The following is a 24,177-nucleotide window of genomic DNA, read 5'->3' as shown; positions in this document are numbered from 1 at the left end:
GTACGTTTTTGTTTGATTACTTCTGTAAAGGCCACTTCAGTGAGCCTTTATATAAAAAGGGATAAAAAAGCAGGTCTGATCACTATCCATGAACATGAAATAGCTTGTCTTACATAAAGTTGAGGAAAGAACACAGGAAGTCATTGGAAGTCTAATAATGCTGATAGATCCTTAGGCACAACCAGTTACCCCAGACAACTTTCCGTAGGCAGACCCAGATGTTGCTACAGCAAACCTTTGTGATTTGCACTAGTTTGCACTGGCAGGGGCTCATGGGCATTGTAGTCCATGGACATCTGGAGAGCCACGGTTTGGCCGCCCCTGCACTAGTTGATGTGCCCTTACAAAAATACCCGGATTTTTTTCAGAGTCCTGGGTGTAAACTGCACGGAGTTTTTATTCCAACCCCAGGTCGATTCAGTTCCTGCCCTCTACACAGAATGCGATTTCCGTTTGGATTTGGGGCAATTTAAAATGTCCTTCTGCAGCAAGAAGGATTGATCCGGAGTGACCCTACCTTTATTGTGCAATATCTTAGAGTGCTTTTAACCCTCAATATTTAAAGGCTGTTTTGAATTTGGACTCTCCTCCATGGTAGTGGACCCGTGATTGGCCACAGGTGGTCATGTGACAAACTTGCCTTAAAGGAGAAGCCCCTAATTTCTCTCAAATTCTGTCGGTCTTGGATTTTTTTTCTGCCTTCGATCCCCCCCCCTTCAAGAAAACAAAGAAAGCGTCTCCATTTGCCTCCCCCCCCCTTCTGAACTACCCTAACCATGTGCAGAACACTTTCCTATTTCAATGGGGGGGGAGAGGAAGACTCAAGTTCAAATTGATCTGAATTCAACAGGATTGACAATGGAATAAACAAAGTAAGTGCAGACTCTGCCCTGGTTATCAAAGGAGTTGTTCATCGTGTGGATGGCCTAGACTAAAGATGGCAGAGGTGAAAAGAATGAGGTCATGCAAACAAGAACACTCTGGGACTGAATGCACACTAGCAGTTCTATGCAGGAGAAAGCTGCCCTGCTGATTGTGAAAATCTTTTTCTTGTAGTCTTATCATCCAGAAGATTCTTTCTACAGCTGAGGGCGGTGATCACGCAGTTACAGAACTAGACAGGAGGGGCAGGGAGGAGAGCTAGATTAGCATGTGGAATTAGAAGCAATTTGGGGCACCTGTTCCTTTAAGAATCAGATCAAATGGTCAGAAGTATCTCGGGGCATCCAGCAAGACTTAGGCGGCCTGAACATTAGCCACAGGAATGCCTCAATGATGAATTCACTGTATCTTGTGTTGCTTTGCTATCACTGTAGTTCTTCACAAACACTCTGTCTCAGCCTATCAGATAACAAAAGCTGGGTAGCATTTCAAAGCAACCAACTATCACCCTTCCCTGGGGCCTATAGGCTGATCCCTTGGCACAAGCCTGTCTGCATAGAAGAAACTGATAATATTGTAATTCATGGTCTAGGGGGAAATGTTTAGGGATAGACTTAGTACCATGATTGGTTCAAAAATGATGAGAGAGATTAGCAGCTTTCTATCCTGATGAAATGAAAAGGAAGGCAGAACTTCTTTGTATCTTAAGAAGTGTGTTTACACATGCTTATACCTTGGATAAAACTTTGTGGGTCTTAAAGGTGCCACTGGACTCAAACTTTGTTGTTTTTGGCAACCAGTTGAGCATAAGCATCATCTCACAGAGAGAACGTTAGAGCAGTGGTCCCCAACCTGCGGGCCGCGGCCCGGCGCCGGGCCGCAAAGGCCATGGCGCCGGGCCGCGGCTCCCTCTCCCCGCCCCCCCCCCTCAGTAAAAAACTTCCCAGGCCGCAAGCTTGCGGCCCGGGAAGCTACTTACTGCGGGAGGGCGGGGAGGGAATCAGGGCCGGGCCGCACCCGTGCAGGCCGCGCCCGCTCGGCCCGATCCGCGGGTGCGGCCCGCGGGCGCGGCCGGGCGCGGCTCGCGGGCGCGGCCCGAAGCATGGGCGTGGCCCGCGCGGGCGCGGTCCCTGCGGGCGCGACCCAATGCCCTGCCGGTCCCCAGCCTAATAAAGGTTGGGGACCACTGCGTTAGAGCATCTTCTCCCATTACCCACCACTTCATTTGTCTATAAACAGGTGATGAGAGATTTTTATATTAAAATATACACCAAGGTGCATATTATGCAGTTGCACATTATGCAGAACGGATTATTCCTTGAGATCCATGTTCAGCCTTGATTTAGCCATGAGCTCCCTTCTAGAAGTCACTATCTTTTTACTTCCCACATGTCTTCTTTATTATAGAGAGATAATAAAACTAGCCTATCTTACAGGAGTCATTAAAATAATTAAGAAAATGTACATGGAGCACTCTAATCACTTAGGAAGAGTACTATAAGCACTAAGTGTGATTATATTATTGGAAGCTTGGGCCATATAGACAAGTTACCTGTTTGTTCATTAAGGCATAAATCAGTGTTTTGGGGAAAGCGCTGAGCTCTTGGCAAAAAAGCCTGAGATGGCCAAGAAGGCAGGACTGCCATCAGATTCTTGTTATGTGATGATTCAGAAAGCCACACTGGGCACATGACATGGGGCCCAGGAAAAGAGGAAGGAAGTAACTGCGATGACAACTGTGCAGGTGACTTCTTGTTCAGCTTGCTGGGTGGTGACAGGTTCCTGCAGCTTGACTGTGACATGACAGGACAACAGTGAACTGTTAACTACTGGCATAGCTGAGGAGGAGCAAAAAGAAAAAGAAAAAAAGAAAAGAAAGAAACTTGTCCAGGGGCCACATAAATTGAAAGCTGATTTATATGTCTTGGAAGTGAACTCTTACTGCATAGGTTGAATTTTCAGAATCCCAGTAAGTCCCCTTGCAATGGGCTGAGATTGATACACCCAGGAGTGATGAAAATCACCTGTAAAGGTGAACATGGAAAGGAGATGACCTTTTTGTAGGATTACCTACATCTTTAACAGTACAGACAAGGTCTAGGATCACTTACCTATTTAACAGTTCAAACAAGGTATCTGTAGCAGAAGATAATAGTCATTGATTTCACATAATGTAACAGGAACAGATAAATATCAAAGGACTTAATGTGGACTTCTGGGGTTGGTGTACACTAACCTTCTGGAATATACCAACACATAAACAAAAAAGTATTACCAGAGAGGAGATTGTTCTCCACTCAGAACAACTCATGCACTACCATTAGAACACTGTAATTCCAAACATTTACTGGATATTCATGTCAAGGGCTTAAGGCTTACCCATGCTGGCCATTCCAACAAAGAAGAACGGTCAGGACAAGGCCATGATCAAAGAGAAAACCAAATTGTCTGTGAGCTTGCAGACCATTTTTCCACAGCCAGAACTACCAAATACCATTGGGATATTTCACCTGTAAGAGAATAGAACCATATGCATCAACAAGAGAATAATGGAGGGTATGTGAAAAGGATACTTGTCTAAAGATGAAAAGGACACATTTTATTTTTATTATCTTGTGTTTAAATAAGTACTCCAAGAACTCAGCTGGCTCCCAGTTGAATTCCGGATTAAGCTTAAGTTTTTGGTAATCACCTTTAAGGCCATACACAGCATGGGACAAGTGTATCTGAGAGACCGCCTCCCCACCTCTACCCCCAGAAGAGCTCTATGCTCCGCCACATCCAACTGGCTGCAGATCCCTGGCCCTAAAGAGGCACATGCAGCAAGATGAAAAACTGGAGGAATAAGGTGCTGAAGATTCTTGCTCCATTTTTTCAAATAAAAAAGTACCCTCCCACCACCTCCCCAAACATATTTTAGATGTAAATATTTTAGACATATACTTAAATTGACATTTAGATCCTCCGGTGGCATCTAGTTTATCCTAAATGTGTAGCTTTGGCATTCTGAAGTAGCCACTGAGTCCAGTGGTACTTTTAAGACCAAAAAGTTTTATACACTTTTCTGGCATCTAGTTTGGACATAATTGAAAAGTGGCATGAAGGTGGTAAACTGTGATCAGTGGAAGCTTCTGCCATCATCCCCATGTGCCCCTTCTGCTCACATCAGACCTTCCACTTTTTATATAACTGGGGAAGGTCTGACAAAGTTGAGTCTCTGACACGTGTAGCTTGAGCTTTATACACGTTCCACATTTATTTTGATCATTTTTAAAGAACATTCCAGTTTTCTGCTATTGTGTATACTCTAATCTCTTAGTCCTTGGAGAGCAGGTTGAATGCGAAATGTTCTTCTCAGCATCTGACACATGAGAGGTATGTGTTTCAGGTATGTCATTCTCAAGCAAAAGTTTATTTTCACTGATGACTGCCTGTAACTAATCAGCAACCTGGGAATAGACATTTTTTAGAAGCGTTGCTTCTTCATAAAGCTCACAGTGGGGATTGTATGGAAATAACACTGCCTGAACTTTGCGCAGCATGGAAGCATGAAGGGAATAAAACTTGGATTTCTGCCTTTCTTGGTCATGGATAAAGTTGGCCTTAAGAATGAGCCAGTTTGTTAAAGGTTCTTTTAGTTTATTCTTGTTTATTTTGTTTCAAATGAGATCTTCTTTATCCAGAAGACTTACAGGCCAAGTTAAACTAGAAGAGCACAAAATCCAAATAATTAAAAGATGGGTATCTTTCAATACCCATCTTTTAATTATTTGGATTTTACTGGAATGCAGGACTTTTCCTCTGCTTTTTGTTAATGACAATTCAATTGCTGATTCATGAAGTTTGCCATTTTACCTAAGCTGTAAAAAGATTGTAAGAAACATCTTCTAAAGCTATCTTCAAGCCCTCCAGCAAAAACCAAAGAAACGTCTCCTAAAGCTATCTTGAAGTTCTCCGTCCAAACTAAAGAAATATTTATTTTATTTGATTTGATCTGATTTCTATACCGCCCTTCCATGGCCCATTATGCACGGCCGCCGAAACGGCGATTTCGGGTCACATGGAAAACGCGGAGGGGGAAGACGCGACGCATACCGGTTATGTACGGGGCGGGGCGCGACGGCGGCAAAACCCAGAGTAACCGATTATCCACTTCTGGTTGTGCCCCGGTCACCCGGAAGCTGCGCTTTCTTCCGCGTTTCACTGACGCGGCTTTTTCGGCGGCATGCACCGAAGCTGCGGCCGGTTGCAGCCGGCTCCGTGCATTATCGGTGATTTTAGTCGCCGCCATTCCATCCCGAATGTGCGCTAAAACCCCCGTGCATAATGGGTCCATATGGCTCAGAGCAGTTTACATACAACATCACAGTGGGATACATAGAACGAGTCAACATACAACATAGTCAATATACAACAATAACAACCCAACAGTTGTTCTAAACAACACAATATCACAATTGGAATCACTGTACAGAAAATCAAAAAGTTGACAAAGTCCTATTTTAACAAAATCATTGCAGTTTTGTTTAGACTCACAGAAGTATTTGCCAGCATACCCAATAACTTGATTCCCAATCCCTACCACTACCCAAGCCATCGCTTCCAATTGGCCCCCAAGCCCCCCCTCCTACTATGACTACTGAATCTACACAACCCATTAGGTCTCAGTAAGAATTGAGCTGAAGCTCTTTGCAGTTATGTTATTGTCTCATGTTATTGTTATTGTCATGTTAATTGTTATTGTTGTTATGTTATTGTTGTTATCAACTGTTGATACCATATGTTATCTGTATCTAACCTACCTAAACTACAAGTTGTAAATAGGATCTTCAAATGAAGTCAGAGTTCTGAAGAACTTCCTGGAAACTTGACACTGACAGATCTAAAAGGGCATACAAACTTCATAGTATGCTCATGGCATCAGGTCCATTCTGGAGAGAAAAACCCTTAATGTCCATTGTAGGAAACAAGCCTTCAAGTATTGATTCCTGTTGTCCTGAAGATAAGTGACCACTCATGGATGTGAAATTACCACTCATGAAGAGCCTGGCTAAAGTTAAATTTAAGAGCATGTAGTTTAATAGTGTTCCAAGTTTCCTGTGTTAGATGGTGACGCAAAAGAGTCAAGTAGTTGATAGGGAACCCCAAGAGAATCAGGAAAAAAGGTATTTTTTTGCTAAGTAGTGTTATGGATAATCAGTGGAGCTCTGTACAAATCCATACCAGTCTTGTTGCATGCAGAGACACAAATTATAGCCTTTTATTCCATTCATGATGGCATCTCTATAGGGATTTTTTGTTTCCCATGAGTGTGTGTGTATCCGCCTGAGACTTTTGTTCTTCTATTTTAATTGGGCATTTCCAAGCTCCCCTTGGTACCCTTTATAAAATATTAATCTGCATAAACATGTATTGTCAGTATCAGCATAGTTTAGACTTAGGTCAACATCAATTATAATAATCCAGGCTGAGAGCCTTGTTGGAGTGACATTCAAGTGGCAACCATTTCTGTACTCAAAAGGAGATGCAATAACATTGTTTGGGAATGCAGGAAGTGGGTACAAGGTAAAGTACAGTTTCCACTCATTTCACAATTCTGCTTCCTGACAAAATAGGAATATCACATGTTGCTGTTAGTAAATGTTCATGCTTAGGCTCATGAGAGGCAATCCAAGGGAGGTAGTTGCAAGATGGCGGCTCTCATCAGAATGTGTTTGTGCCTGATGGCACATTGGTGAAACAAATAAAATCTATAGTCCCACTAGTACTTAAGCCCAGTTATTATTTTTAACTGGTGACTGCCTAATTCTAAGAGCATGAAAAATGAACTTTGCTGTAGCCAAAGTTACATTCCTATCATTGCCAGCCCCACCCCCCACTCCCCAAAAGGCAAATGGAAATGTTGTGAGCAGTAGGAAAACCTGCCCAATAAAGACAGCATGAAATTTGCTCTTATAGAAGAGTACAGGTGACAACCAAAAAGGAAATGAGATAACACTTCTGTTAGAGCGCTGCCACAAGGGCAGAGTCTCTGGGGATGGCTAATGCCTTCAGAGTGACCTTACAGTTCTGTGAGCAATGAAGCTTTTGTTCTAACCAGGAAGAATAGTTGGCAAAAAAGTGGGACCATTAAAAAGGTAAAATAACATGGAAAAACAAGGAAAAGAAGAGCAGCTGAAAAGCCCCAGAAAAAAAAGAAGAAATCACTCTTGTTAATAGGGCCCGAAATTCAGGCTGGGTCTTCTCACTAACCACTGTCCACATCTGTCTCCTTGGTTATAACAGCTATACTTCATGTGTAAATGGAGTTGGAACCATTTTGAATGTACTGTGAGATGTTTTTGTTCCAGATGATCAATGCATAGTAGTGCTCTGTCTCCCCCCCCCCCGCCATCCATCCAAGATACGTATGTGCATATGTGGAAGAAACACAAGACAATATCAGAAGGAATGGGAGGTCCTCTGTGTGCATTTGACAGTCCCATTCAGCTGCGTTCCAGGTTAGGCCTGTTGCTCCATCGTGGAATCCTCCACGTCCCTAGAGTATTTCATAAATAATGAAGTACCAACTCTTTCTCCAGAGATGTTATTATCTTGCTCCTGGAACTAAAAATGCTTATGCTCAAGTAAGGAGGACTTTGTTCTTGTTCCTATTATCAGTTGTAAGGAACCACTGATGTCGGTAAATTATGCTGAAATGCCAAATCCACTGCAGAGTTACAGAGTTACATGCACTGAGTTAATTTGGTTTGCTGAATTATAGCCAAAAGAAATGGAGAGGTTGAAAGAATTGTCGCCAATCAATCATTTTTAATCCGCCCCCTCAATTAAAATGTTTGTTTTACATGTATAAACATTCACACAATTTTTTATAACTATCAAAATGGGCTTCAAGGACTTCCATATGTAATTCTGTAAAGCATTGCCTTTAGCCCACAAAAAGAGCTGTATATATGGACATCAGGAGGGCTTTACTTTGTTTACACAGTATTTGCCATGGAATAAACCATCACCTGAAAGCGCTCCTCTCCGCTCTGCCAGGTAAATCAAGGAAACTTGAGATTGCGTTATAATGTGAAAGTTGCTATTGTGATGTGAAAGTTATTTTTCGGTGCATCCACTCATAGTTCCATTTCAGGACTTCTGCTGGCAGTGGGGGAGGCCTGGATTATGTGAGGCTGAGAGAAGGAGGCCTTAGGCCTGTGTTAGCTATGCCCTGCCAACCCTTTTCTCTCTCCGCCCAGTCCTAAGGAGTAGTTGAAGTGAAGTGGTGCTGGCAATGACTTGAACTGCTGTAGAAAGGATTCTCACTGTTACAATTGACCTTCAGATGACCAAGATCAGGCCCTCCAGAGAAATTGGCTGCTTTGGAGGGAAGACTGTATGGTGTTGCTAAGGTCTCTCCCGTCCTCAAATGTTGCTCTCCCTGGTCTCCCCTCCCCAAATCCACAAATATTTCCCAACCCCCAGATGGCAATCCTAGCCCTACAGCAGAGTTAAGGGCCTATCCCAATTGGCTGGGACCTCTGTCACAGCCTAGTCTCTGTACTCTGGCTCCTATCTGTTTTTCAAATACCAAATTCTGTAGTTGTGTCACAAATAGTCAGTTTAAAGCAGTTTACTAAAAGGAAAGGGAAAACATATATCACCCAAAGTCTCTCAACAAGTATAATAATTTATAATAATTCCCCACAGAAAGACGTCCAGTAAATGGTTAGCCAGATGAGAGTTGAAGATATGATGATTTATAACAATGAAGCTGTTGTTAGTTCAATAGCTGCAAAGGTTGACAATTTTGTTTCCTCAAGTTACAAACAGAATTATAAGAGTTTATGCATCTAGTGGCAATTACAGTCTTAGCTTCTCCTAAACCAGCTGAGTGACAGTGAGAATTTCAGCTTCTGAAAGGTAGCCAAGTTTCATGTCGTCCACTTTCTGACTGTAATTCTAACTTGGGGTACTAAAAAGTCCTTCTGGTGTCTCATCTTGATGTTTCATAAGTTCTTGCGCTAAGTCCTTTGACAGGCTCACAATACAGTTGCTATAGTTCAAAGTAGCCTAGAAGGATATTATTACAAGAGTGCTGGAAAAGTTCCTTCTTTAAATGCAAAACATGAGATTTTGTATAGGGTGGGGGGAGAATGGAAGAAGTATGAGAGATAGAGGGGAACTACTGTGTCGATGCATACCTACCATGTCATCTTGGTACTATTTAACACAATGTGTATGTAAGGGATAGTTCAGGACACTGAAATGACACAACTGTGCCTAAGAAGGTTACGACTGAAGAGCCTGGACTTAGGAGTTGCTTCATCAAGAAATGTGTACAAAGCAGTGCAAACGGTTTACTAGAGGCAGGTGCATTTGGGCAAATTTTGCATTATTTATTGGGGTTAAAAGTCTAGTTGCATGAGGAGGGGGTGGGCAATCAATGACAGAAATTTGCCAGTTTGTAGAACTTAGTATTCACTCAGCTCAGCCCTGAAGGGGAAGTTGTTTGTCTGACCAACTGAGGCAAGTGTTTTTCAAGACAGGCCCTAACAGTTTGATGTAGTGGTTGAATGGTAGCTTCCACTCTGGTGAACCGGGTTTGATCCCTCACTCTTCCACATGCAGCCAATTGGGTCACCTTCTAGTTGGCACAGCCCTGATAGTGCTATTCTCACAAAGCAGTCACATCAAGGCTCTCTCAGCCCCACCTTCCTCACAAAGGAAGGGAAAATGATTGCAAGCTGTTTTGAGACTCCTTCTGGTAGAGAAAAATGGGGTATAAAACCAACTCTTCTCTTTAAGCAATATTTTGTTTGGATGCAGCCTCCAATCAGGACGTGGATGGGATCCTTGGATTTTAAGGTTTATCACTTGCTTGTACAACTTCTGCCTTTCCTGGTTACTTAAATATTCCGGGGGAGGGAGCTGGCTGACTGGGTTCCAATGTAGCTAGTGCTTCCTTAAGAGAGTGGCAAAAAGAGGTAAAAAGAAACAACTTTGTTTATAGAGAGAAGAGTGACCTAACTAACTGTTCCGTTGTTCTTTCAGTCTGTCTGTTGGTTCTGGAGGCAAGCAGGGAGGAAATATGCTCAAAGGAACAGGAAGTCTCCCCTAGATCCAACCAGAATGTTGGAGATTTGAAAAATTTCAGGAAGTTCCTGATCTAACTATGCTAAACAGATACCTCCAACACTCCCTGCAGGACACTATATTTTGCTGAATCATGCACGTTGCCATGCAGGTCTTCCATATTCCAACAAGTAGGGATCTAGGCTGACAAGGAATTGGGTGGGGTAGGAAAAAACTGTGATAAAATAAAAAATAAAAAATGTGGTCCAGGATGACCTTTTGAAATTGCATTTTCAACCTTCATGAGTAATGGGAAGGTGTCAGTGGTCAGTTTTGTAACCATCTGTAAGTTGCCATGTCTGTATCAACCGTGGTCTCTCTTTTTATTTTAGTGTAGCTTCTGACCGTTCTGAATAATCATGAAGATAAATAAACCCAGCTGCGATGTCATATTGCAGTTCTGTTGCCAAAATATCCGTCAAGGTCACGACTACCCTTGGGTATGATGACACTTTCTGTACTTTGCAGTGATTTACTCTGACGTCCTTTCTGTCTGAAACTTGATGAAGAACACTATTCCAAATGAAAGACAGCTAGTTCTTGAATAGTTCAGAAAAGGGGCTTGAATAAGGATTAAGTGTTTCTCTCACTTTTATAACATTATCTTAAGTTCTGCAGAGAAACCTCACTATAGCTTTTCACAGCCCTCTAAATATGCCATTCACAATCCCCCTCCTTCCTCTGCGTCTGTATTGTTGAATTGAAAATTCATAGCCCACAGAAGTTTATGCGGTGATAAATGTGGTAAGATATTCTCTTTTGTTTTCCTGGTTGCTTGTGTATTCTCACCATGCTAGTTGGATTAACCCTCCAGTATACATCAACTCCGAGTTTTATGTCTTTACCCACAACTTTCTCCTTACAATTCATACAAGCAGTGACTTGGGGTGCTGTGCTAAAATAGTCTGAATGGTCCCGCGTAGCAGCTTCTCGTGTTTCCCCCCTCTACCACTGAATTGCAGGAAACAGTACTGACATAGTGTTTCAGTAAGGCAGATGCCTTTTCTCAGGCCCTGAAAGCATTAAATCTGGTCATGTACCTGGCTGCATGACTTCCACAGCCTTCTCTGACTGCCCTGTTGCAGGCAGAGATGGAAAAGGACTGTCACAGGATGAGTTCTTGTCTGCTGATAATTTAGCTCGTAAGGCTGCTTGAGCTACTTGTCCTTTTGCCTTCTTGTTGCTGCAGAGTATTATTAGGGAGTCCTTAACATGACATTTTCCCTAGACAGATGTGGTCTCTCACTCTGATCCAGCCTGGGATTTTATGGGTCCCCTGTGTCTTTAGTAGGAAGAGAAATCACACTCACAAAGTGGTATTGCACACATGGCTTCTTTCCCAATCCTGCTGTTGGGCAAACAAAACTCAGCTTCAAAAATCAGCAGTAGAGCCACCAGCTGAGGAACGATCTATGTGAAATAGCCCTAACAAGGTTACTTGTCTGGAGCCTGTTGATTCATCGCTGCAACACTTTAAATTAGGAAAAGTTTTAAACTGTATTCAACTGTATTTTAACTGTTTAACCATGATGGATTTTGACACACAAGGATATATTAAAGCAAGAATGCAGAATGCAAAAAAAAGGAATTTAAAAAAAAAATTCAATTTATCTAGATTCTGTGCCATTGGCTACTACACCTAGATATTGCTTACAATTTGCATAGCATTCAAAAACCATAATGTAGATAATGTTGCTGTGATTCTTACAGCAGCCTTGTGAGGCAGGGGATAATCAATCCCCGCTTTGTCGATGCAGGGTCTGAAAAAGAGTGATCTTAAAGCCCCCAAGTGAGTCTGTTGTGGAGACAAGACTTGAACTGAAGACTTCCTGATTTGAAACTTTAGTTTCTTAGCTACTATGCTGCTTAACTCCAGCTCTTGTTTTAGTGCCAAGAGCCTCACATTGTCGAAAATAATTTACTAGAGCTGTTTAAAAGATATCTTCTGGAACCAGCCCACCTACAGGGAATAAGCTCAGTTGCCTTGAATTCCACATCTTGCAGCATAGTTATTTGTTGACCTTCTAACAGCAATATCTGGCACCAGCGCAACCGAGACGTAAGACAGCAGGACTGGGCTGCTATGTTCAACTGCATGTTTAAACTCCTCAGCAGTTCCTCTCTCTTAAAAAATTATTCTGGTAAAGAACTTTTCTTGTTCTCTTATCGAACCTGCATGAGTCGTGTGGGTTCTTTGGCAACTGAGAACTGCAGCACTAATCACAATCTTGTTCAAGGCATCCATTGTGCTGAAAACATACAGGGAGAAAATCAACTTAAAGCCATATGGAGTTTTGCCATTAATCTCATTTTATGATCAGGTGCCAGTTACTGTTGTATAGGTTTAGCTGCCACCCTTCCCCAAAACAACCTAAGTTCCGAAGCACAAACTCATGTGTCAGTCACTGGTGGAAACAATCATTAACCAAATGTGAGAAAGAGCACTGGAACTTCACCTGCACAATACCCACTGCTCTGTGCCACTTTCTCTGTTCAGTGATGACATCATGAGCTCCATTAGGGAATATGCTCTTTAACCTGTGAGTATTATATGATAAAATGTACCATTATCTACACCTTGATACCATTGGGCCTACAAGATGGAGCTCTTTCACCAGGTCCTTGGTTGAAGCCAGGGAGTGGAAGATCCAGGGGTCCCTATACAACTACATCTGAGAATATATGTAAGAACAGCTATACTCTGGAAGTTTGACCCTGAGGCATTGGAGGGGGGGGGGATGTTGAATTTTTATATATCAACTTATTATTGCTGTCAGAGTGTGTTGTAGTTTTAATGTTTTATCTAGGGGTCTATTTTATGTTGTAACCACCATGAGACGACTTGTTTGATAGCGGCAAATAATAAATCGAACAAATAAATAAATACATTATAGCTCTCTGGAAGTACTAGGGGCAAAGCCCGTTGTATCCAAGATTTCATCTGCAGAAGAACGCTGTGCAGTGGCCTCAAATCTGCAGAGAGTTGCAAAGAAGAAAGACACATGGCTTGGCTGTGTCTAATCCCTGGCCAGAGCAGTATTTTAAGTGAGAAGGGGCTTTTCTGTGGCCTCCCTGTCAGCCAACTGTTTGGCAGAAGGGGAAAGTCCCCCCCCCCCAAAAGGAAGGCCCTCAATCTCCCCTGCGTTGCTCTTGGAAAGGCCTCCTCCCCTCAGTCAGGGCCTGTCAGAGGCTCCTTCGCAGGAGGCCTGAAGGGAGGGGGGGAGCACTCTGCAGCCTCCTGGCAGCTCTGTCAGGGTTCTGAGGCCATTTGCAGTTGCACATGGCAGTTAGGACAGCCTTGGGGCGAAAAGGGCTGGCACAGCCTGTGTTCTCATTCCCCTTGGCAGCCCTACTGACCTCCTCTCCCTTTGGTGGTCAGGAGCAGACTGGCAGCCATTTCTCCAGATTGCCCCTGGCTGGATGGAATTTTGGTCTGTCCTGGTAAGGGGCCAATTGGAAGGCGCTTTGCGCCTTCCGATTGGCCCCTCCACTTATCAGTCCAGGGCCATGGGACCAATTGTTGCCCCTCCACATCACGGACTGAGCCCACCCCAACACCCCTTACTGTTTTATTAAGAGGGAAAAGATGGAAGCAGTTTAATTTCTTGGTGTGCAGTCCCTGTCCACCGTTTTGAAGAATAAGTGCAAAACCCTATTCTCAGACTTCTCTACTGATCTGGGCATCTTGGATTATATGGATACCATATTTCAGCTTTCTATGGTTATATATTAGATACATATGTGTGTGTGTGTGTTTCCTGTGTGTAACTCTGCCATACGATAAATAATAATAATTCAGCTTTCTAACTAGCATGGAACTGACTTATCTGTGGTATATGTTATGCACCCCCACAAATATCCATGAAGCAAGGAGGTACAAATCTACATTTAGAAGTCTTTATGAGTACCAAAATTCAGCTGAGTAAATCAGGTGGAAGTATTTAAGGTTCATCTTCTGAGAGGTTCATCTTGATGTCTTCTGTTTCAAGGAAAGGCCTACAGATGTTCCATTTTCAGATTTTTCTAGTAATCAGGGTACCTTATACAGCAGTGGTCCTCAACCTTTTTATCACCGGGGACCGGTCAATGCTTGACAATTTTACTGAGGCCCAGGGGAGGGGGTAGTCTTTTGCTGAGGGATGTCACTGCCATCTGAGCCCCTGCTCCACTTGCTTTCCCACCGGAACCCCTGACTTTCTGCCACCCGTTGGGGGGCTTTGCCAGCAGCAGCTATGCAGTGCCACATTGAGGGGGAGCCCCAGCCATAGTGGCCACTGGAGAGCACCAAAGGTAAGCCGGCGGCAGAGTGACAGGGCAGTTCCCGAGGCAGCAGCTGGGGAGGAGGACGAGGAGGAGCCGCGGCTTGGTACCAACTGATTCCGGACCAGGGGTTGGGGATCACTTTTATACAGCACATGTGGACATATGCTAACATATCAATATCCTCATGAAGACTTTCTGTATTAAGTTCCATAGAACTAACATTAAACCAAATGTCCTTGAAACTAAATTTCAGGAGATGCTTCTCAAGAAATAAGACCTTTAGGAAGTGTCCTTTATTAATTTTGTTTAGGTTAGGGTGGCCTGTTTTTGCACAACTTCAGTTTCAACAATAGTCTAAAAATATATTTGAAAGAAAACAAAACATTTGTGCATTTTTTAAAAGAAGAAATTGATGCAGCTTCTTAGCAGGTGCAACACCAGCAAGTTTTCTTCAGGCAGAGTCTCCCCCTAAAAGGTTACTGTGCAATCTGTGACAAAGTGACAGGCTGTCATGAAAATGTCAAGAGCACAGCAGGTTTTCCCCCCCTCCTATATAGCTGCATGTACAAGATCTTTTCTATTTAACTTCATAGACACAAACCATGCAAATTCTGCAATTACACTTGTTATACTTACATATATATATATATGTACAGATTTCTTTGGAAGTAATAAATGTAGCTTTTGATAGTTTATTCTCTTCAATTATTGCTTCAATACACAAAAACAGGGAAAGAAAAATATCTCCTATAACAACAAGGGAACAGGCTGTTCGGGAAAAAACCTTTATGATCCTCAAAAACACACTTCCTGGCATGACAGGCTTGCCCCCTGGATGTGGGGCTGGTCTTGCTCACTGGTAGGATTCATCTATCTTCCTCCGACAGTATGGACAGCAGTTATGCTGGAGCACCACAACCTCATAATCTTCTGAATGAAACATCTGTCAAAGGAAATGAAAAAGTATGCCTCAAGAGAAGTCACAGTACAAAGGGGAAACTATGTGGGCAGGATTAAGCCTAAACTATTTGTGATGCTTCTTCACTTTGACCATTTCCACACGAGGAATCTGCCCCTGGACAGCCTTTGAATGTTAGCAGCTTTTAGAGCCCCTCCACATGACGTTGCCCACGTCCCAAGGCAGTCAAGGAGCTGGGTCGAGTTTGGGCCATTTTTAAATTGCAATGAGGGAAATCGCCCAAACTGGATTTACCACGCCCAGTCATGCATCCCATCAGTGAGCAATGAATAAGTAACTAGAGGCAAGCCCATAGGGAGGGGGAAAGTCTCTGCAGGCTTTTCCTGCCCTCACAACTGCCCTCTCCTCTCCATTTCTTGCCCCGAGTATATTTTTTTAACGGCTTGGTCCACGTTACAGTGCGACCGCAAAGGTAAAATAAAATCCTTTCTGTTTTCTGGAGGTGGGGAATGAGCTGGAAAAGAGGGGGCGGGTGATCAAGCAGCCTTCTCCCGATCATACAGGAGTCTCAGCATGTTGATTTTAAGCCAACTATTTACACAAAATGACTTTTTGGGCTCTAGGGACCATGTTCAGCGTTTCAGAAATCCCAGACAGAAATAAAGTCCAAAAGAACACGAATCCCCAAAAGGCAGGGGGGGGGGATGCTGTATCATTCTGATGTGTCTCCATAGCAACGTGGCAGTGTTGATTTTTATTTAAAATGCATCTTTGTTGTGGCATTACCGCATAGCAGTGCAAAAGTGCATTTAAAAAAAATTAATTTTGGGGCTGGGGGAGGGAGAAAAATTCAGTCCATGAGAGAACTGCTGTGCTGTGATTGGTGGCCTGCTGTGATTGACAAATCAAGGAGCGGAGGGAGACGTTTGTGTTGCTTTCCCTTGCAGCCTTGTCAGGAGGCAAAAAGCCGCGATGGGGCAGAGGGAAAATGCAGGACGGGTCTCCCATGAGGAGGGCGGCAAACATGAAGTTTACCATCCTACGTTTGAAAGCAGGAGGCCACTCGCGTATTACCCTCCATGCGGAAATGGCCTTTGTATTACAGGACCTCCATAACCTCAGCCATGCTATGAGGGGCCTATCCACGCCCATCCGATTGCCAGCAGATTTGCATGTTAGGAAAATCTGGTTATAAATGACTGCTGTTCTATGAACTGATTGCTCTGTCCCTCCCTCGTCTACATTTGGGCTCCACACAGAAATGTAACAGAATGAATGCTAGACTGTTACCTTCTGGGCCTCCACTGCCTATGTATTTTCTCCTGTGTGCATCATACATTTCACACACATAACAGGCAGCTGAGGTTACCATTCATACACCCAATGAAGTGGGCTTCAGTCCATGAAAGGTTATTACTGTAATGTAATGTGACAAACTCTATATTTTGAGTGGAAATGTTGGGGGGTCGTCTTATACGCCCAGTCGTCTTATACGCCGGCAAATAGCTCTTCTCTCTCTTCTTCTTTTCCTTGCTTAAAATTAGACAGCAGTAAACACACACAAAATCCCATTTGCTTTCAGGGATCCAGAGCCTCCCTTTCTCCCAAAGCAAAGACTGCTCAAACCTGAAAGCAGGAAGGGCACATGGTAATGGAGGCCTCGGGTAACAAGGACCGGAAGTACTGCCACCGCAGCGGCTTCGGCCAGCGTTTAATCAGCACGTCTCTTCTGCTCATTGACCTGAGAACGGCACGGTTCACTACCACAGGAACAAATTCTGAGCCGCCTTGCTGCAGGGAGAGAGGGATCGAAAAAGAAACACGGTTTGAACTTTGGCAAACGGTTGGGACAACAAGATCTTTTCGAAGACTACACATAGGTTACCTTTTCAAAAATCAATTTTGCATCGAGTTAGGGAGCATTTCCACTGAGCTATCAGTTTGTTTTCCAGCCTATATTTAGCTCTGGAAATACTCCTAGTCTTGAAGAGCTTGCACATGTCTGCTGCGATGGAGTGATGGAAAGGACTCCACCTGTTACTGAAGATGGAGCATTAGTTAGCTTCTCTCTTCCCCCTTCCTTGGAAAGGCATCAACTGTAGGAAAATCAGTGTGGTTTGGGGATCTTCCATAGGAAGTGCCAGTTCTGTGCCACCAAAATCCAGTGCAGGGGCAGATCAGGGCATTAAAATGACTTGTGAGTAAGCAAAATCAAGCAGCACCTGTAGTACTGGTAGCAGACAGGGACTGCTTGGCTTAGACCTGGCCAACACTAGCACAGGGAGTGAGATGAGGACAAGGCTGTGCCCACTGTCACTGCAGCTAGTGGCCAGAGCAGCAGCTCACTGAGACCTTTTCTGGTGAGTTAAAAGATCAATATGCCCACCATTAAGCAGTCAAAGTACTCTGTCCCCTTATTTGTATGGGATAATAGGGTAGTTATTGTTATTTTAATTAATGATAAGATGTGCATGCGCCCCCCTCCGCCTCCCCCCCCCCCCGGATTTTGCCCAGTGGCCTTAATGGCTAATCTGCCCCTGATTTCTGACTAACATATTTCACAGGGTTGTTACAGAGAAAAAAATTGTTCAAAACTCAGCAGCATTTTGTATTAGTGGCATGCAAGCTCCCCTCGGCTCAGTCCGGAAATGAGCCAGCAAGTATTACAAGCTATGCAAATTCATGCTTTGAACCAAGTAATTACAAATGTGAGCAACGGCGCTACTTTTCATGCTGGAAAGCGCTACAGACCTCAATTTAAGAACTACATGCTGATCAAAAGCCAAGCATCAGGCTTCTGCTTTTCCTGACCCCGTGGATAGGCTCATCTGCCCCTTTCCGGATAACCAGAGAGATATGGTCTCTACGATGGGCAATTTGTTTGATGCAATCTAGCCATTAAACAGATTTAAAAGAAGACTGAACCCAAACCAGATTGCCATTTTTATTGGTATGTTACTGTGTTCTCCATGCCTTACTCCCCCTGTCTTCCTATGGAACAGCCTTGACCGCTTTCCCCCTCTATATGACTTTGATCCCATGGAGCATTTGGATTGGCAAAAGCATTTCCACATGCAGAGTGTGACACCCCCCCACCCCCCCACACACACAGTTGCAACTTCAAATTTTGTTTCTGGGGAAGCCTCCCTCCCACAGCAACAGCATTGGGGGGGGGGGAGGAATTATCTGACACTGGTAGTAAGTAAGAAAGTCCTCCTGCCTGTGGAATACGGCCTTGGATCCAAGACTACAAATGATCTTCTGTCTCCAAGTTACCCAAGCTTCCCTGCAGAACCTGTACAGCAATTTAAGTTCCATTGTGGAGACAGGCTTCATTTCCCCCTCAGATGAGACCTCAATCCCACCTCTCTGTCAGGAACAACAATTAGCTGAAGGCTGTTCAAACGGCCCTTCCACAGCCCTCCACTGATCCTCAGATTCAAAACTGCCTTGAATCTAAGCAGAAGAGGTGTTCTCAAATAAATATTAAGCAATATATATATATATATATATATATATATATATATATATATATATATATATATATATATATATATATATATATATATATATATATATATATATATATATATATATATATATATATATATATATAAAGAACATACTAATTAAAAAGAACAGGCATATATGGGAGTTTAACAATTCTCCTTTTAGTAACGTCTAGGGAGCCTTCTTGGAACTTTACCAATGTAACTTGTTTCCACTTGCTTGGGTAATGTACCACCACTCAGCCAATGACTGAGTAGCACATCTTAAAACCAGCCTCATGCTCCACAGATGGTATGAAGCAACATGATGGCCAGGCCGGTCATTACAAGGCTCGGAGGTAGATCTGAAACATGTATTGATGGGACGCCTCTCTGGCATGAAAAGGACCCTTGCTGGTAGCAGCTCCCTAATCTGTCTTCTCTTTATCACATCTGTGGCACACAGAAATGAGGCTGGGGAAAAGATCGCAGGAAGGATAAGACAGTTTCTAACCTCAAAACTCAGTTTTGCTGTAAATGGATCATCTTCTTCCATCTCATCCACTTCGTAAGCAAGCCTCATTGTCTGGACATCTAGGTCTATTTGTCAGGGAGGAAACGTGTGCCAATGAAAACGTTATACAAGGACATGAGTGCAAAACCGAAATAACAAGAACCAGTCGGTAATACAATAAGAGTAATCACTGTTTCCCATTCTTCCTACGTCCAACTGTAAAAACCTCTAGGGCTCACTTATTGTAATTCTGAGCTTATAAGAAACAGTGCAAAACTGTTTAGACAGTGTAAAATAGATAGTATCAACTTGCAAGCAGACTATAGAAATTAGATCCATATCCAGAAATTAATAACTATCCAGAGAACAGAATGCTGCCATTTTCACTCTTTCACCCAAGGCTACTTTTTGCTGTTACTTGGGTTCCTTCTGCCCCCCCTATCTTCTTCTTGAATGCCGATGAACATGGCACGGGGTCTCTAAAAAGGTTTCAGCCCCTCTGGCTTCATGCCATTGTGTTGTAGCCAGGAGTATGAAACTCCAAGAGAGACTGGAGCGCTTGGCCTGCAAAAATGATGGCACCTGGCAACTCAGTCAACAATGATGGACCGATCTGGTCTTCCTTGGCAGAAGCATGGAAGCTGAAGCTGAGAAAAGAAATCCAGCTCCTTTAAAATAAAGCAAACATTTATTTTTAAATCTTTGCAACCTGTTGATTTACAAAGAAAACTTTCCACTATATTAGGATTGTGTGCTGCTGCTGCTGCTGCACAGTTGTCACAGTAACCAGTTTTCCTAGGTAACTGGCGGGAATGGAAGGATACCGTCACTTGTCTTCTCTTGCCATTTGTCATCGCTTTTGTTTAGCCTTGGTACTTCCAGGTCAATCAGGGCAACGGCTTCTTCATCAGTGATCCCTTCCTCCAAAAAGAACTCAACCAGGTGCAAGACTTCTGAAAGGATCCAGGTAAAAACAAACAGCACAGAACAGCGGCATGTCCAAATGCATGTAATGCAGGTATAAGGTAAATGTCCCGCTTACGCATTTCTCTACATTCTGTATCCACCAAATAAGAACACTTTGCCAGTGTTTTTAGTTATCAAACAAGTTCCAGTACTTTCTTAGCATGCCCACAAGAAGCAGTGGACTGGACCTTAGCAATCATAGCCGCTAATGATGGAGCTTTCCTTCAGTGCAAGAAGCATGGTCTGCTGCAGCTGGAGGAAAGATCTATTTTTTGAAAGAGCATATTTATAGCATTAATTCCAAAAAATGAAGCATTCCCCCTCCCACCAAGGCAACAAAAGGGAACAAAATGAATAGTATAGGTCCCAGGCTGATCCTTGTGGGACCCCACTGCTTGATTATCTCCATTGCAAGGACTGTCCATTTAGAAGAAGAAGAAGAGTTGGTTCTTATATGCCGCTTTTCTTTACCTGAAGGAGGCTCAAAGCGGCTTACAGTCGCCTTCCCTTTCCTCTCCCCACAACAGACACCCTGTGAGGAGGGTGAGGCTGAGAGAGCCCTGATATCACTGCTTGGTCAGAACAGTTTTATCAGTGCCGTGGGGAGCCCAAGATCACCCAGCTGGCAGCATGTGGGGGAGTGCGGAATTAAACCTGGCATGCCAGATTAGAAGTCTGCACTCCTAACCATGACACCAAACTGGCTCTCTTACTCTTTGCTCCCTGCTGCTTAACACGTTTTTAATCCCTAAAAGGACCTACCTTTTACCCCATGACTGTTAAACCTACTCAGGAGTCTTTGTCAAAAGCCTTTCAGAAGTCCAAAAATAAAATGTCTGCCGGGTTCACACTGATCCACGTGCTTCTTAACATTCTCAAAGAACTCCTAAAGGTCAGTGTGGCAGGGACTTCACCTGCAGAAACCAAGCTGTTTTCCCCTCCCCTGAATATTTAGCAGCAGCCCATAAGATGCGCTCATTGGTTTCTCCAAGAGTAATAACCAGGATAGCTGGAACAGCTGGATCCTGTGGCGCATCAGGCTGCTAACAAAAACAGCAACAGGAATTTCAGACACTGCCCTCCACCCATTTTATCCATGCGAGCTGTAATACTGCGATGTACCGTAAGAGGATGCCGAGAAGACAAAAGGTTGCCGGCAATTGATGCACACATTCCCCAGGTTGTTCAGCAAAGGGTTGTTGGTGGAGCAGCGATAACACAAAGGGACAAGCTCCTGCAAAGACACGCACAAGGGAGGCGAGGTCACTGAAGAACAACTGGCTCAACCTGCACAAGGTGGGGCAAGGACCTCCTTCCCTCTGCAGACCTTTCTCAAAGGCAACCGCCAATGCAACACAGGAAACTCACATTAGAAGGAGACATCCAAACACTGATGCATTCTTTGACTGCGGAAGGCACTATTAAGAGAACATCCTCAGCAAAAAATGCCATGCAAAGGAAGAAGAAGTGCGTGTGTGGGGGGCGGGAGGGGGGGATTGTGCTCCACTAGAATCAGCAGCTTCGCTCTGACGGGGCTTTTCATTTGGGAAAAGGGGACGGACGGTGATTAACATTTTCCTGTTTTTTACTTTTAATTCTTTTCATAGCAGTCCTAGGTTTAGAAACCCATGACTGGTGGGTAGAGACTAAAACAGGAAAAGCAGATAGGCTCTCCCCCAAATGTGTAAGGCGATAAGAAGTACACAGAGGATTTAACTTACGGAAACTTTTAATCACTCAGTGCAACAGCCAGTGGAGCATATTGTCACGCAATGTGACAGCTATCATGAAAGACTGAATATGGGGGAAATAGATCCATCACTGGCTAGCATGATACCAGGGGAGAAAGCACAACCTATGTCTCTGGTTCTGCACACACATGGCAGCTGGAGGACAGCCCAGATTGGGTATCCCATATGTCCCTTGACTGGGAAACTCTTTGAAGGAGCTACTGGCTCACTACTGGCAACTGAAACCCCAAGCTTAAATGGACCCCCAGGTTGATTTAGTTGCATAGGAGAACTTCTATATTCTCTTGTTCTTTTATACTGAATAAAAATTTATATCAGCACAGAACTCGGGCCCTTTTAACATCCACAAATATTCTCCCATTAGCAAGACAGCTTGAGTCATTACATATTCTGTTTTCAATTGCTGTGGCATCGGATGAGCACCGCGAAGCATAACTCATTGCCAGAAAGATGTGAACAAAGGTTACCGAAACAGGTTTTTTTGGCTCAGAGGCTTGATGAAACATAGGACTTTTGATTCATTCACTTAAATGTTCTTTTAAATTGCACAATCGCTTCAGGCAGCTATATGGATCTCTAGGGCCTTGTTGTGTTTATATTATTTCAGGTGGCCAGATGGAGTGCATTTCCCCCCCTGTTCGTTGGAGGTTAAGAGTTTGCACAATGCAATTTATTTTGACTTGCACACCCCTTTAGTTGCAGCGGCACAGAGCAGGGTTTCCCAACCCGTGGGCTGGGACTGAAAAGCAGGCCACGGAGCCTCTGAAAGCGGGTCACAGGCCACCCTTCTCTAATGCTGGCTGCTGCCCTATGCATCCTTCTCTCTCTTTTCATCAACTTCTCATATTCTCATCTTCCCCTTCTTCTTCGGGACAATAACGTCGGAGGGGGAGCCATCTGGCAACTAGTAACTTCACAGGAGAAGCTAAGGAAGAAGGGAAAGAGAGTGGAAGAGTAGGTGGGAGCTGTTGGTATGCCATAAAAAAACAAAACAAAATCCGGAGAACCTCCCAAGTGAGATGATCAGGGCCCTGCAGGACATAAAATAGTTCAGCAGAGCCTGTAAGACAGAGCTGTTCCACCAACAGAGTTGTTGAGGCCCATACACAGCTAGTGGAACTGGCCTCCCTACAGAGATATGCACAAAGAACAAGAGCAAACAGACACCTCCAATAAGACTTAATAAATAAAGAGGCTCCTGTGTCTTGTGTGTGGACTCTGTCGATGTTGCTCCCTCAAGCAGCCCAACCTCTTACCCAGCCCCCAGAGTGCCTCACTGCCCTATGCCTGCCATGGGAGATCTACTGAACCAAGCCCCTTGCTGCCAACCTCTTGAACAACATCTGTCATCTTCTCATATGTCTTCAACCCAGCAATCCCCAAGTACGCCATCTCAAATGTCAGATCTGGCCTAGCTGGCAGGAAGAGAAGTTGAACTCCCATTTGCTAGGGATTCATATAGAGAGGGCAATTGCACCCTTTGGTGTGGCGTCTGTCGTTTTCTCAATGGCTGAGCACTATAGAAAACAGAATTCTGGAAGAAGTGGATGCCAAGGTCATAGTTTGCCTACAGCACCAAATGCCTCCACATGATTACTTGCTAATGTGCACTGAATTAGGCTAGAATGTAAAGATTTAATCTGCTTGCCCTTTCACCTGCAGGCACAATTCAAGGTGCTGGCTCTCCCCTATGAAGTCCTAAGCTGTGTGGGCTGAAAGTGTATAAAGGACCACCTTCTCTTGCATTAAGATCTGCTGCTGAGGAACAGCTGAATTAGCCTTCATCTTCTGAAGTAAAGCAAGTAAACATCAATGACAAAGTCTCACCTGCTTTGGCAACCTAATTGTGGAGCTCTATACCTCATGCTGAAGCACCTGGCCTTTGGGCTCCAAGTACCAGAAAAAAACATTGCTATTTTCCCAGGCTGTTTCTCTCTCTTTGCCCCTTTAGATTTTGTTGATTATGCAGCTGATCCTTCCTCCACACTCCCTGCTCAATCGATTCTCTTGTCCCTCCGTTGTTATTGTACCCTGCTCCTTTGGCTTGCTTTTGATCTTTGATGGGGTTTAAAACAAAATGCTTTTAAAAGGCCTTTTCAGCAGCTGGATTTGATGGTTTACATGTAAGCTCTTATGCAATTATTTTTCTTGCTCTAAAAAGTTGTGTGCAGAACCCACCTCGAGAGAGTTGTGCTGGGAGCACAGAAGATAAATGTTTCACTTTACCTAAACAAAACACACACAAAAAGGGGCATGTCCAAATAAAGCCCCTGA

At 43.8% G+C, this 24,177-nt stretch overlaps 1 protein-coding gene across 4 annotated transcripts in view; it reads right to left on the bottom strand.

The window, feature by feature from the left end:
* Positions 1–14,525: 14,525 nt before the first annotated feature.
* Positions 14,526–24,177, bottom strand: part of IFT122 (intraflagellar transport 122) — a 71,830-nt gene continuing 62,178 nt past the window's right edge. For 2 of the 4 annotated variants that reach the window (XM_077325295.1, XM_077325298.1), the window contains 5 exons: positions 21,275–21,386; positions 20,011–20,139; positions 19,187–19,272; positions 16,811–16,975; positions 14,526–15,208 (listed from right to left, as the gene is read on the bottom strand). In XM_077325295.1, coding sequence (XP_077181410.1) covers positions 15,119–15,208; positions 16,811–16,975; positions 19,187–19,272; positions 20,011–20,139; positions 21,275–21,386 — 582 coding nt within the window. In that variant the 3' untranslated portion in view covers positions 14,526–15,118. The remainder of the gene's footprint in view (positions 15,209–16,810; positions 16,976–19,186; positions 19,273–20,010; positions 20,140–21,274; positions 21,387–24,177) is intronic. The other 2 variants (XM_077325296.1, XM_077325299.1) reach the window with 1 other exon arrangement.

Source organism: Paroedura picta, chromosome 3 (genome assembly GCF_049243985.1).
Source record: "Paroedura picta isolate Pp20150507F chromosome 3, Ppicta_v3.0, whole genome shotgun sequence".
NCBI classification, from domain to species: domain Eukaryota; kingdom Metazoa; phylum Chordata; class Lepidosauria; order Squamata; family Gekkonidae; genus Paroedura; species Paroedura picta.
The sequence above is the reverse complement of the archived record's forward strand: the minus strand, read 5'-3'. Positions and strand labels throughout refer to the sequence as shown.